Below are 14,286 nucleotides of genomic sequence, written 5' to 3' on the forward strand. Positions count from 1 at the left end.
CAATTTGAGCCGATTTCAATTGTTCACTCTCCAGAACTGTTACAGGACAACAGAGGCCCATGTCATGAATCTAAGTCGGGGGCAAAGTGGCACTGACCCTGAGGAGAGTTAAGGGGCGGGCAGTTCAATATTGAGTGGAGTTTAAGCATTTGTACAAAACCCATTTAGATTACGCATAGTTAAAGCTTGTGAGAGACTAATCAGTTTGGTTCAATTCTGAATGTCTGCACAAAAAACGTGTCCTCCAGAATGGTCAGATAACTTGGCTACTAGACCAGCATCTGCTCCTTGGGATGTAACCTTCCTTGACACATGATTAGAAACTGCTTTGAAGGATAGATGATATACTTGTCATTGAGAAGTGGGATGTGAAATAACTGCTTCTTGAGATTATTCAGCTCCTATCTACAAGCCATTTCTTGTTTAGCCCAGTGTGTGTGTTGTCTTTTCTCCTAAATCTGTTATTAAGGATATTTTACAGGTTTTTACAAACGTATAACTTACCATAGTGAGAGACCTGTAACTAATACTTAACAGCTTAATTAAAATAATGAAGTTAATAATTCTGAGAACAACAAATACATAAATCGCACAAGTACAATTAACTTGAAGCTAAGTCACAGGCCTGCTTCCATGCATTGCCACCATCTTTCAGATAAAGACTGACCACATTCTTCTATTGTTTGTCATTATACCTAAGCACTCACCCTCCCTAAAATACGTGCCAAATGTGAAAAGGTCATACATCATCAACTATCCAGCACCACATCACTTCTCTGCTAGTCTTGAAACAATTACCATACTGTGTCAAATATAGCATCTTCTAACTAGTACTCTGTCTTGACACTATGCCCTCTTGTGGTCGTTTACCAGTAGTATGACCAAAACCCGTTGGTCGCCTACCAATTTCTTCAGATAACTCACAGGATGAGATGCAACAAGAGCACCACGAAGATCAAAATCAATGAAATTACAAAATAGCAAATATACGTCCAATTAAAAAAAAAATATATATATATATATATATAAAAAATTTTTTTTAGGAGTTAGTCACTGGATAGCGTTTAATAATTGTTTGGACATCCTCCTTCTCTCGTTGAATGTTTCTTTCCAGTGCATGGTACAACAGGATTTGCGATTTAATTCTGACAAACTCTCTAACATTTACTGCAGCATTTGTATCTGCCGGCTCTGGCCCATCAAGGTGATCGGTGTATGAGATCATGTCTGCTCAAGATACTATGAGACCTAACCTGTAATGCCGAAACCCTAATATAGAGACCTAAATTAATTCACTAACTTGTCTTTTGGCCAAAAGTCTTTTGGCCGCCAGTTGCACAGCTTATAAACATTGCACACATTTTTGAGTTTTTAGCTTTTACTGTGATGAGGAAAAAAACAGATACAAAACCAGGCCTTCTCCCCCCTGTTCACCTAAACTGTAGGTTTATTGCCTGCACCCGCTCTCAACTTCTCCCTTCAGTAAACATCTAAAAATCCACCCTTTGTCCTTTTGTCTTCACCCCAGTACTACATAAACTGATGACATTTGGCAACCCCAGATGCTGGTCATTCATCCTGTATGCTAAGTTGTCTATTGTACCTCCACTGTGGACCATGAATTCATAATCTCAAATACCCTCAACAAAGTAAAATCACTCTAATGAATGGTTTAACTGGGGTTTCTCTTACATTTCCCACCATTTAACACCTATTTGTGTTTTATTAAAACCCCATATTTTACTTCTTCCTGGCTTTTGTACTGGATTTGGCAGGAGATTAATAATTTTTCTTTTTACAATATTTTTAGGTACAGCGATGGATGCTCTGAATAGCATGCAAAATTTCTTACGCAGTCGACCTAAAACATTTAAATCCCTGGAGAATGCCATAGAATGGAGGTAATTCATGCACCCATTGTTTGAGAGAGGGGTAAGAAGGAAACCAATTTTTTCCAATGACAGTTAATTTGCAGCTCTGTTCTTCTTAGCTTGAGGTATATTTGTTGTCTGGATCATGATTGAGCAAAGGTAGAGGGTATGTGGCCACCCTACAAGTAGTTAGGCGTTCATATTTCTAACAACTTTGTGCTGTTTTCCATTTCTTGGTGCTTCTTTGTGAACTGTGTTGATGAACCAGAAGCGTATTGTATTGTAAGTGCATTTATATAGCGCTTACTACCCCTGACCAGGCGTCAGCGCTTTTTCGGCGAGTAGCATGCTACTCCGGGACCCATAGAGGATTAGTGTTGAATTAGTATAGTGAAACATGCAAGTACATTTTAAATGGTGGATAGGTTAGTCAGTTATTTGGATTCGGAAGGATAGCAGAAGGATAGAGGGAAAAAAAAGATTTGTATTTATATAGCGCGTGTTACCCCTGATGGGGTGTTGAAGCACGCTACTCGGGGAAACCCATAAAGGATTAGTGGTGAATTAGTATGGTGAAATATGAAAGTAATTTGAGTTGTGGATATTTGTCAGTTATTTGAAGTGAGAAGAATAGCGGAGGGATAGAAGGGGAAGAAAGTTTTGCATTCATATGGCACCTGTTACCCCTGATAGGTGTATTAGTATTGAAAATTAGTATATTGAAATATGACGTAATTTGAGTGGTGGATATGTTATTCAATTATTTGGTAGAGAAGGGTAGGTGGTGGGATAGAAGAGGGAAAGAGGTTTGTATTTATATATATATATATATATATATATATATATATATAATCGCTTGCTACCCCTGATGGGGTTTTGAAGCACTTTTTTGGCGAGTAGCATGCTACTCTGGAACCCATAAGGATTAATGTTGAATTAGTATGGTGAAACATGAAAGTAATTTGAGTGGTGGATATGTTAGTTATTTTTAGTGAGTAGGGTCATGGAGGTATAGAAGAGGGGAAAAGGTTTGCACTTTGTATAGCACTTGTTACCCCTGATGGGGTGTTAAAGCACTTTTTTGGCGAGTAGCAGCTTTAAAAATGCAAAGCTGAAGCGCGGTCTACATTCTTCTTTAGAAAAGAACAAACAGCACTATAAATTTCCAAACTTTTGCCTCACCACAAGCCTGAATGTATTGCAGGCCCTTTTTTGTGCTTTCCTTAGTCAGGAGTCAAAGTGAGAGTCCTGTGATCCTGGTAGTTGGGAAGCCAAGCGTACTTCAGCTTTGGTATTTCTTCCCACCAGCGATGGAGGAGCCTCTCCCCTCACTGAAGCCTTCTTAGCACAGTTACTATTTAGTGTGATGAAGACCCTTACCCTGTCTCAGCAGCCTCCTACTCGCTGGCACTGGTCGTAGCAGGAGATAAAGTTAGCCCAGAGCTGCCTTATTGTTTTTTGTCTGCCTCTCACTGCCAAATTATGGGATCCTACGCCTTGCCACTGCATTCTCCCTGCTCCCTATTTCAACAGCAGTGGCACTGCATGGCAATCCAGGCTGACTACCTCAAGCTACTTATTTAATTACCTACACAGTGTAAGCCACAACTAAATGGTGGCAATGCCATGCACAATGAACATGTATATGTGAGCTACCTATAACTGGTATAGCACACCCTCAAGATGGTGGCCGGACAAAGTAACATCCTCCTTTGGGTTAGTGGAAGATTTGGTCAAAGGTCGAATCAATTGAAAAGATGGATTTTCATGTTCTTGTGAAAGGCATCCGTAATAAGCTATTTATATTCCCCTTACAGTCTATAGGTATTTATATTAACTGTCTACAGTTAATCATAACTCGAACCTTCAAAGTACTTTTAAGGCATACCAGGAGTGTATGAAAGTGTTAAGAAATTAAAGTGTTCGTAAAGGCAAGGTGCACGTGCTCTGTGAGCCAAACTGGCATTCAAGTGGACCAATAGGTTTTGGTCCGTCTTTTGTATTCTAGAGTGGTAAATGTATTTTTAAAAGCATAGTTGTTGGATTGTGGTACAAGGTTCAATCTAAGGTTTAGTTTGGTTAGACTGTGTTGGGGAATAGAAAGGGGATGGGAACAAACGGCCTCACATCACAGCAAAGTTTGCCCCTTAGCATTATGATAAATGCTGTACATAGTTTGCGCTTACTTGAGTATTAGCTGTAGTTTTTCACCAGAGTTTGTTCAGATAGTGTTCATCTCTAGACCCGTGATTCTGGATTTTATCCTTCAACAGTAGAAATCAAAAAAACGAATTGCATCCAAGGTTGCTGAGAATGCTGAGTGTGCGCCAACTAGTTTTTGGAGATGCCCCTGTGAGATGTACTGAGACCTGAGAGGATTGTGGGAGCATTTTCAGCAACCAAGAGGTTGGCCTATTGCGGTTCTTGGTGGCAATACATACCTGGCACAATGTAGGAACCAATCTGAAAACCTTCCTCCTTTTTTGCTGGTCACCTTTTATTTTATATCCTTGTTCTTTTGCTGTGGTAGTGAGCATGAAAAATTGAGCGAACAAAATGTATTCGTCTGTCAGATAGAGTAAGGGTATCTCACAAACCTGGATGGAATCTGGTCTAATTCTAGGAATATGATACGTTAAGCGTGCCAGTCATTGGCCTTTTCTTTATTTGAATTGCGAAAGGAAATTTCACTACATTAGGAGGTTAAACTAGTGTCTATATACCACCCTAAGCCATCTGAAATGTTCCCTTTTCTCTCTTTTTTTAGTGTAAAAAGTGGCCAAATAAGAAATCTTGAATCTGCTAGAGTTTCGATGGGTGGACAAGTAAAACAGTAAGTTCTATTTAACGTGTTAGCAAAAAGGAACAAAAGGAACTAAGAACAACATTTATTTAGGGTTATGTCTGTCAATTAAGCACATTGTTAGGTAGAGCTGGGGTATTAAAGAGGTGATCCACTTTTAAGCACCAGGCACCAAAACACTTTAAACAGTTCACTCCAGCTAACCTTTCTGTTCTTGGTCTTTTTGTTATGATTTGCCCCGACAGCCTGAACTTCTTACTGATTTTCAATTCATGTTTTTATTCCACTGTTATTGGGTTCCAGTCCATAAAGTTGATGTTGTTCAGTTTTATTTGAAAGGCAATTTTGTAGTTTTCTGTAGCATAGTTTGTACATCCAATTTTGTATGTGGTTCATTTAGAAGAGGTAGATAAGTATTTCATTATTATTAATGATGTATTTTGCATTGATTAATTGCTTAAGTTCATTTTAGGTCTTGCCTACGCAGTCCATGTGCTGTTTTCGAGACATGTTGTATCTGCAATGTGAAGTTTGGGATCCTCACATTTTTTAGGTCTCGCGCCTAGCGGTGCACTGCCCTGCAGTGATCGCGCAGCGTGAGACATTTAGTAGGTGAAAAACAGGGAATCTAAGCTTACCTAGGAATTCCACACACTCGTGCGTGTGCGATTCCTTTTGTGCTACGCGATTGGCCCTTGCGTGCGTCTTTTTATAAAAGACTGCACGCAATTGGCCAAAGGCAGGCGCATTGCTCCGCCCATGGCCTATTGGTGTCTATTATGCGCTTGGTGCGCATAATAGACACCAATAGGCCATGTGGTTTCAATTATTGTGCCCAGACACGGGCGCGATAATTGATACCACGGCTCGCTGTGGCGCGCGCGCACATCACTCGCGGGCTTCTGCTTTTTTGGATCCATTTTACGGCGAAGCAACTAAATGAAAGAAGGCAAGAGAGGTGGGCTGCTGTTTTATATAGCGCGAACACGACCCGAAGGTATCAGAGCACTTTACATGGGCCTTTTTACATTTTCAATGGAGGGGCATCGGATATACTTGCCCATTGGCATGCATGGAACTTGTTGAAATCTAACTGGTTGAACAGCCTCGACAATTTGGATAAGATCAGAACTCACAATCTTAAAAGGAAGATGGCGGTGTGCCGCGACATCCTCTCATTTTTGAGCGCTCCCCGAGTTCACCAAGCAGAGTCTGGGGTCTGTGCTGCGGAGCTGACCACGGGAGCGGACCTCCATAGCACCCACACACGAGGGAATTGCGGCTCTAGGAACCCCAGCCTCCGCCACAGGTGTGGGGCGATGTCACAGTAATGTAGCCAGTAATCACTGACAGACCTTCTCTAGGGAGGGGCGGGGGGCTTATGGACTGATACAGCAAGTGGTGAGTGGGTTAACACAACTTTCGAAGTATAGGGGGCATCGGTGGTGGGCATCTCAAGGTCTGCCCACAACACACGTGTGTTCATTTACTGAGCCGGCTCTCGGTTACAGCACTAGATTTAATATGAATCTTATCTGAGGCCTTAGTAAGATTCCTCATCTACGTGTTACTAATTTCATCAGTCGTGCAGCGGATGAAGGGCTGAGTGATTTTGGATAGGAGACTCCAACCCTATACCGCGCCTACAAAACTCTCTGCAGACATTGCTTTAAAACTAGCGAACGACTTCCCCTTTAATTCCCACTCGAAGGACACGCGAGCTCCCACAACTTAAATATGTATTAAACAATTGTAATTCAAAGAAATTCATGAATTTATAGGAGGTCATCTTTCCATGTGTTCTGTATGAAAGATCACGCTGCGGTGGAGGTGCTCTTCTTTCTATTGAAGAATTAGACATTTAAACTTAAAACTTTACTTCCGCAGCCTTCGGTTCTTCTTTTTTGTTTTAATACGACTGATTTTTATCCTACCAATATCGTCTTTCTTAATCTCTAATATGTTATAGCACACAGAACGAACACTGCCGTCTCTGGGTGCTTAGTCAATTGGTGCAGTTATTAAATATGTTTTTATCGACCTATGAAGCATACAAGACTGGGTTAATGCAGGGCAAAGAAAGAACAACTTAATCGACAAATTGTATTTTAAAACTACACCATTTAAATGTGGAATTATAAACTGTGGCCAACGGACCTCTGGCGCAAAAGCCTGTTTTATTTAAAGCCGCAAAAGACGACTACCCGGCAAACGGAAAGCTCAATATATGTACAATAACAGCTACCTATTAACCGATGTAGTACAGTCAACTGTTTAAACCACCCACTGGCCACAACCAGAAACTTCAATGAAAAACAACAACTCTGCATTGTGAAGATTTTTCAGTAGCTCCCGGGTGTCCTATTAATTAAGCGATATGTAGCGCATCGCTGCTTCTTATCACGGCGGGTCCAAACAGCCGTTCATCCTTCCGATGTCGACAAAACCAGTACCTTGAATTTGGGGAAAGAAAACCTCCTTTAGCTGCCCATAGTCCCACGATAGCTCATCATAAATTAATGTGCGCTCTTCAATGACACCTGGTTCGGCAGATCAGTAGTCCAGGAAGTGCACATATAGTTGCTCTGTGTTTTCCTTATAAGTACACTGCATAAATATAGTGCATTTTACTTGTACAAAATTGTAGACCATATTTTTATTTCAGGCGCACTCCAGATGAAACAGATTTTTGCAACCACTTATAAACATCGTTAGCCATAAGGTAATAGAAGAGACTCCTCCTCCTCATCTGTCTGATTTTACGTCACTAGCATTCATATCTGGGCACCGTGACGTTGAATTCATTATGCGCCTCTCGATCATCACTCACTCCAGGGGCTTCAAGACCCCGCCTAAATCCGATTATACAATGTAGCGCCCGAGCCTCTTGAAACGGTGTGTCACGAGCGGGAAGGCAGACAGGGCGACCTCGGCTCCCTCGTGCATATGATGCGGCACAGGAGAACATGATTACGTTTTCACAAAGTGGGCATGCTAGGGCGCTGACCCTTGCGGAGGAGAAGGGCTGCGTTCTCATATTAGGGAACTTCAATATATAAAAATAAACGTCACTCCAAGATGTTGCCCAAAAAAGGTCCTTGAATTTGTTCACATAGGAACAAGAAAGATATTTGGAAAGGGGCAAGGACCTATGTTATTCCCCCCCCCTCCCCCCCCCCCCCCTCCCGAGTATACTCCAGTGTTAGCCAGGGCCACTGGAATACTGTGGGAGGGAAGGACCAATTATAAAGCACAGATTACTAAATTATGTGGCAAGAAAAGTCACACAATGACGGCATATGTCGCATATTTTGTAATTCTATTACTTCATTATTTGGCCATTTTTACACATTTTAACACTGTGTGGTAAAATCTTTCAACTCATTAGTGCCACCTTAAACAATCAAATACACCAATAAGCTACTGAAAGGTAACCAGTCAACCTTAGTGAATGGCCTTCTACGTCACGCAGTTTTTAGTAACTTTTGATCTGTTTGCACCAGAAGCACATTTTTTTTTCTTAAAATCTGCATATTGTTTAGCAGATCATGGAGTATTTGGAAATTCGGCAACCCCGTAATTATGCTGAAAATGCTGCTGCAGAACTGCATAATTCCAGTGACCTCCTGTTAGTTTGTTTACCTTATGTATTACCATGTACGCCCAGCATACTCTTGTCTGTTATTCTATTTACTGAGCATACTCTTGTGTGTTAGCGTTCACAACAACAAACAAGCATTTGCAATGCAATAGGTCTCGCATTAGGAAAGTTTGAGCTATTGGTATTGTAAATGCCAAATTTTGTATTTGTGTTGGTTTTGAAAATAGCTAAATTAATAGCTTTGTCATTTACAATTCCAATAGTTTTAACTTTCGCAAATGTGACATTTGTAAGGCAATATGTGTTGTATTTACGTGACTTAGATGTATTGATATTACAAATAACAATGGCTTTTAATTTTTTTAAATAATTAATACTTAAATAAAAGTTATTGTAATTTATAATGGCAATAGCTTAAACTTTTGTAAATAACTTTTGTGAAGATTATGTTTAGTGTATTTTATTGTGACAAATCCAAGAACAGAAGTGAAATATTAACATCTTTTTGTGACATTTGTAATAAAGCTTGAAACATTGAGAGAACATATTTGAACCAGTTGTTGTTGAATGGTTGCACAGATTGATGCTGTGGCGGCGACGAGTGATGCTGTGGCGGCGACGAGTGATGCTGTGGTGGCGACGAGTGATGCTGTGGTGGCGACGAGTGATGCTGTGGCATTCAGTGATGCTGTGGCATTCAGTGATGCTGTGGTAGCGCATAGTGATGTTGTTGTGCCCCTGAGTGATGCTGTGGTGGTGCTGAGTGATGCTGTGGTGATGTGATAGATAGATTGAGTGCGATAGATAGATAGAGGGAGGGCGATAGATAGAGGGAGGGCGATAGATAGATAGAGGGAGGGCGATAGATATATAGAGGGAGGGCGATAGATAGATAGAGGGAGGGCGATAGATAGAGGGAGGGCGATAGATAGATAGAGGGAGGGCGATAGATAGATAGAGGGAGGGCGATAGATATATAGAGGGAGGGCGATAGATAGATAGAGGGAGGGCGATAGATAGAGGGAGGGCGATAGAGTGAGGGCGAAAGATAGAGGAAGGGCGATTGATAGATAGAGAGAGGGAGGGCGATAGAGTGAGGGAGGGCGATAGAGTGAGGGAGGGCGATAGAGTGAGGGAGGGCGATAGATAGATAGATAGTGAGGGCGATGGAGGGCGATAGATAGCTAGAGGGCGATAGAGTGAGGGCGATAGATAGATCGATATCTATATAGATAGAGTGAGGTTGATATCTAGATAGAGTGAGTGTGATAGAGTGATGGCGATAGATAGATCGCGTGAGTGCGATAGATAGATAGTGTGAGGGTGATAGATAGATTTTGTGTGATAGATAACTATTTAGAGTGATGGTGATAGATAGATAGCTAGAGGGCGATAGAGCGTTGGCGATAAATAGATAGAGTGTGGGCGATAAGATAGATAGTTAGATAGTTATGGCAATAGATAGATAGATGGAGTGAGGGCGATAGAGTGAGGGCGATAGAAAGATAGATAGCAGTGTGGTGGCTAATGTGTGTAGGGCAGTGTGTGAGGTGGCATTTTCTGGGGTCTAATGTGTGTAGGGTCAGTGTGAGTGGTGTATGTGGAGGGGTAAGTGTGAGTGGTCTTTGTGGAGGGGTAAGTGTGAGTGGTATGTGTGAGGTGGCAGTGTTTGGTCTGTTTGAGAGGGGGGCAGTGTTTGGTCTGTGTGAGAGGGGGCAGTGTGTGGTCTGTGTGAGAGGGGGCAGTGTGTGTGGTCTGTGTGAGAGGGGGCAGTTGGTTGTTTATTGACTTGTCAGTAAACTGTATTTCTATTTTCTGTAAAGGCTGTATTAGATTGTGTATTTTTTTCCAATACTGACACTGGCTCACGTAAATGACTGCAGTGCCTTTGAAGTAAACTCTATTCTTATATATTTGAGGGGGTGCAGAGTTTGAGGGGGCTAATGTTTGCTAGGGCAGTGTGTGAGTTGGCATTTTGTGGGGTCTAATATGTGTAGTGCAGTGTGTAAGGGTGGGAGCTGTGTGTGTGTGTGTGCGTGGTGTGAGTGTGCAGTCTGTGTTTTGAAAGTATTTTTCATTCACGTTTCATGTGAGGTTTGTGACTTGTAAGTAAAGTGTATTTGTATTGTAAACTCTTTTTTCTTTTGAGAAAAAAACGCACAGTGTGACACTGGGTCACGTAAATCACTGCAGTGACTTAGAAGTAAACTAACTGTATTCGTATTTATTTAAAGTACTGTCTTTTTAATTGTACGCAAAAAAAACACACGGGCTCATGTAAATCACTCCAGTGCCTTCAGGGCTGTGAATACTCACGCTAAAAGTAAAAACAAAAGGGGAGATGAAAGGAAGGGTGGGAGGGACTTTGTCGACAGAGCATATGGGGGTGAGGGGGTGTGCAGGACGGTGAGCTGAATGTGTGTGCCAGAGAAGGAGAGTGCGGCGCGTGCGCGCCACAGCATTTCCAGGCCGCAACCTCCACGTGAATTTTGTTGATTTGTTAAATAAAATTACACAAAATTAAGCACCAAATGCATAGCACCGACAAACATTGTCCGAAAACAAAAAAATGCTTAAAATGCGTTTTGAAAACGTTTTGTTCCTGTAACGTTAGTGACTTTTTAAAAAAAGTGAAAATGCACCTACTGACATCGTACAAAATAGGGGGCAGAGTGTGTGGGGGGGGTGCAGAGTGTGAGGGGGCAGTGTGTGTGGTCTGTGTGAGAGGGGGGGGCAGTGTGTGTGGTCTGTGTGAGAGGGGGGCAGTGTGTGTGGTCTGTGTGTGTAGTGTTTGTGTAGTGTTTGTGAGAGGGAGCAGTGTGTGGGCTGTGTGCGAGGGGGGCAGTGTGTGGTGTGTGTGTGCGAGGGGCCTAATATGTGTAGTGCAGTGTGTAAGGGTGGGAGCTGTGTGTGTGTGCGCGTGGTGTGAGTGTGCAGTCTGTGTGTTTTGAAAGTATTTTTCATTCACGTTTCATGTGAGGTTTGTGACTTGTAAGTAAAGTGTATTTGTATTGTAAACTCTTTTTTCTTTTGAGAAAAAAACGCACAGTGTGACACTGGGTCACGTAAATCACTGCAGTGACTTAGAAGTAAACTGTATTCGTATTTATTTAAAGTACTGTCTTTTTAATTGTACGCAAAAAAAAACGCACGGGCTCCTGTAAATCACTCCAGTGCCTTCAGGGCTGTGAATACTCACGCTAAAAGTACAAGCAAAAGGGGAGATGAAAGGAAGGGTGGGAGGGACTTTGTCGACAGAGCATATGGGGGTGAGGGGGTGTGCAGGACGGTGAGCTGAATGTGTGTGCCAGTAGAAGAAGAGTGCGGCGCGTGCGCGTGCGCGCCACAGCATTTCCAGGCCGCAACCTCCACGTGACTTTTGTTGATTTGTTAAATAAAATGACACAAAATTAAGCACCAAATGCATAGCACCGACAAACATTGTCCGAAAACAAAAAAAAATGCTTAAAATGCGTTTTGAAAACGTTTTGTTCCTGTAACGTTTGTGACTTTTTAAAACAAGTACCGTTTCTCCAAGACAGTTTAGTTACACGATGGTAAATGAGCCGGTTTATGTTTCTAGTGTCACTGTGCCTGTGGTGAGTGGACATGTTGGCGAGGGTTCCCCTCACTCCCGCACGTCAGCTGTGGCTGTCCTGGCATGAAGGATCACGTAGCTCGGTGATCGCCTGCCGTACAAGATGTCTCGTGCCAGACTTCATGAAATGTCTTAACGTAGGACGGCCATGTATCCTCCTCCACAAAGCATCATTTGATATCCCGACTTTAATTACGCGCCTCTACTGACGGGCCCCGCCGTTGCCACAGCAGCGGCAAGCCGCTAATTAAGTTGTAGCCTTATTCCTCCCTGAGACTTTAAATGCAGGACTTTAACAAATAGCGCTGGGGAAGGCGCGCACCTTGCCACGGCGCCATTGTCCTGCAGCTTATTTTTAATTACAATGAATCCTGAGATACGCGATCCCAGAAATACTTTGTGGGAATAGCGGTGAATGCGCTCGTCATGCGAATGGCGCCTAGAGTCGGCTGCGGGGTGAGGAGGGGGTGCTACGGCTTCAGCAGTCACGGTGAGCTGTCTGGAGCAGAGATGGGGCCACGGGGAGCGAGGGGTGCATATGACGGAGGGACAAGGGAGAGACAGGCGAACAGGACAGATTATGGGGTAGTAAAAAACAAGGGGGCGAGAGAAGGGGCGCCAGAAGAGAGCGGTGCTCAGCCTGGGTACAAACAGCGAAGGGGACCAGGGATAGGAAGGGACAGGCAGGCGCCAATGGGGGCGGGGGAGCGGCAGTAACAAAACGGGGCACAACACTCAGAATAGAGGCGTTCTCGAGGGTGGATAAAAGTAGCAGAAAGAAATAGGAACAGGCATTGGACGCGCGAGACGCGATGGCGATGGCGATGGTGGGGGTGGGGGTGGGGGTGGGTGGGGGAGAGAAGCGCGAGTTCTGGTGTTTGTTAGTGCAAGGTGGGGGGAGAGGGGGGTGTAATTGGGTTGGGTTTTTGGCGTGTATTTTAAGTATTAGTGCACTCGTGTGGGTATGCCTGCGATATTTCTTAGAATATGGATCTGCCTGAGGGAAAGGCAAGAAAGAGGGTGGTGGTGCGTGTGGGGGCAGGAGGTCGAGGGCAGTTGTGGATTAGCAGCTAAGGGTCCCTTCTTAATCTGACTGGCTGCAGGAGCCCAGCCTGCAAGAATCGCAATAAAAAACAAGCAGGAAGTGGGATAAGGGAGGGGGTAGGGGAGAGAGGCAATGCAGGCTGGCAAATGGTGAGCACTTTTCGCGGGCGGCCGTGCGGCAAACGAATGCTTTCAGGCTGCCAAATGGTGCGCGCGCCCGGAGCACATGCACTGTAGTTGGCGGCCTGAAATGCACTCGTTTCCACTTCCAAAAGTCGCTTATACTACAAGTCTCGCCAGAGCAGCGCTAAAGCGCTGTCTCAGGGGAGACCTAAAAATGTGACTTCCTTAAAAACCACCGCTTCCCATCTTCATTCATCTACCACTTTCTCCTCATTCAATCCATCATTCATACAAATGCCTCAAATCCACATTTCTTAAAACACATAGAGGAATTCCAAAACGGGTCTTCAGTATTCATATCAAAAGTAATATTTTCCATATAATTGTTTCTCTTTGTTGTTGAGCATCAAACAAGAGTAACAAGGCACCACATTATCCTCTTAAACTTTTTTTTATACATTTGTATGTCCAACCTTTTGGTACATTTCCTTCCCTGATTATAATTTTACATCACATCTGTGGCTTTTACATCTAATCTAATATTTGGATTTAGCATATGATTAGCATCCAATCAAATATGTTGCTTATGCATATGATCTAATCGCGTTTCGGCTAACGTGGCTGATGAGGGGTGTTACCCTGAAACCGGTCCCAAATGCTTGTTTTCCCGTTCAGGGAAGACCTGGCTTGACAGTTCGGGCTGGACTGTTCCCATGAGGCACAGGGTCAACACTGATTTGCATATAGCTGGGTCTGAACTGAGGTGGCGAAGTGAGCTAAAGAACGATGATGGATTCAACTCCGATCTGTGACTATGGGCGAGTGTCTGAAAAGTTTCAGTGGTCCGTCCATCAACTACTTGTGTTTTCTTTGTTCGTCCTAAGTTGGCAGGGTATGCCCAGACGTGGGTCCCTTGCTCACTTCGCCACTGGATTCAAGCTAGCCTGGCTGATGAGGGCTGCCGAAACAGGTCCCAGGATGCTTGCTTCTGGTTCAGGGAAGACCCGGCTTGGCAGTTCGGGCAAGACTGATTTGCATATAGCTGGGTCTGAACTAAGGTGGGTAAGTGAGCTAAAGAACAATGATGGATTCAACCCAGATCTGTGACTAGGGGTGAGTGCATTCATCCCAGATCTGTGACTAGGTGTGAGTGCCTGAAAAGTTTCAGCGCTCCGTCCATCAAAGATCCATGGATAACCACCTTGTCTTCAGAAAACTACTCTTCCCCACATAAGCAACATACCCT

At 43.4% G+C, this 14,286-nt stretch overlaps 1 protein-coding gene across 1 annotated transcript in view; it reads left to right on the forward strand.

Annotated features, from left to right (window-relative positions):
- The window catches only part of PPME1 (protein phosphatase methylesterase 1), a 252,908-nt gene that overhangs the window by 54,882 nt on the left and 183,740 nt on the right, over nt 1-14,286 (forward strand). Inside the window, exons 7-8 of the mRNA XM_085623336.1 lie at nt 1,811-1,901; nt 4,639-4,704. Coding sequence (XP_085479462.1) covers nt 1,811-1,901; nt 4,639-4,704 — 157 coding nt within the window. The remainder of the gene's footprint in view (nt 1-1,810; nt 1,902-4,638; nt 4,705-14,286) is intronic.

Source organism: Triturus cristatus, chromosome 8 (genome assembly GCF_964204655.1).
Source record: "Triturus cristatus chromosome 8, aTriCri1.1, whole genome shotgun sequence".
NCBI classification, from domain to species: Eukaryota; Metazoa; Chordata; class Amphibia; order Caudata; family Salamandridae; genus Triturus; species Triturus cristatus.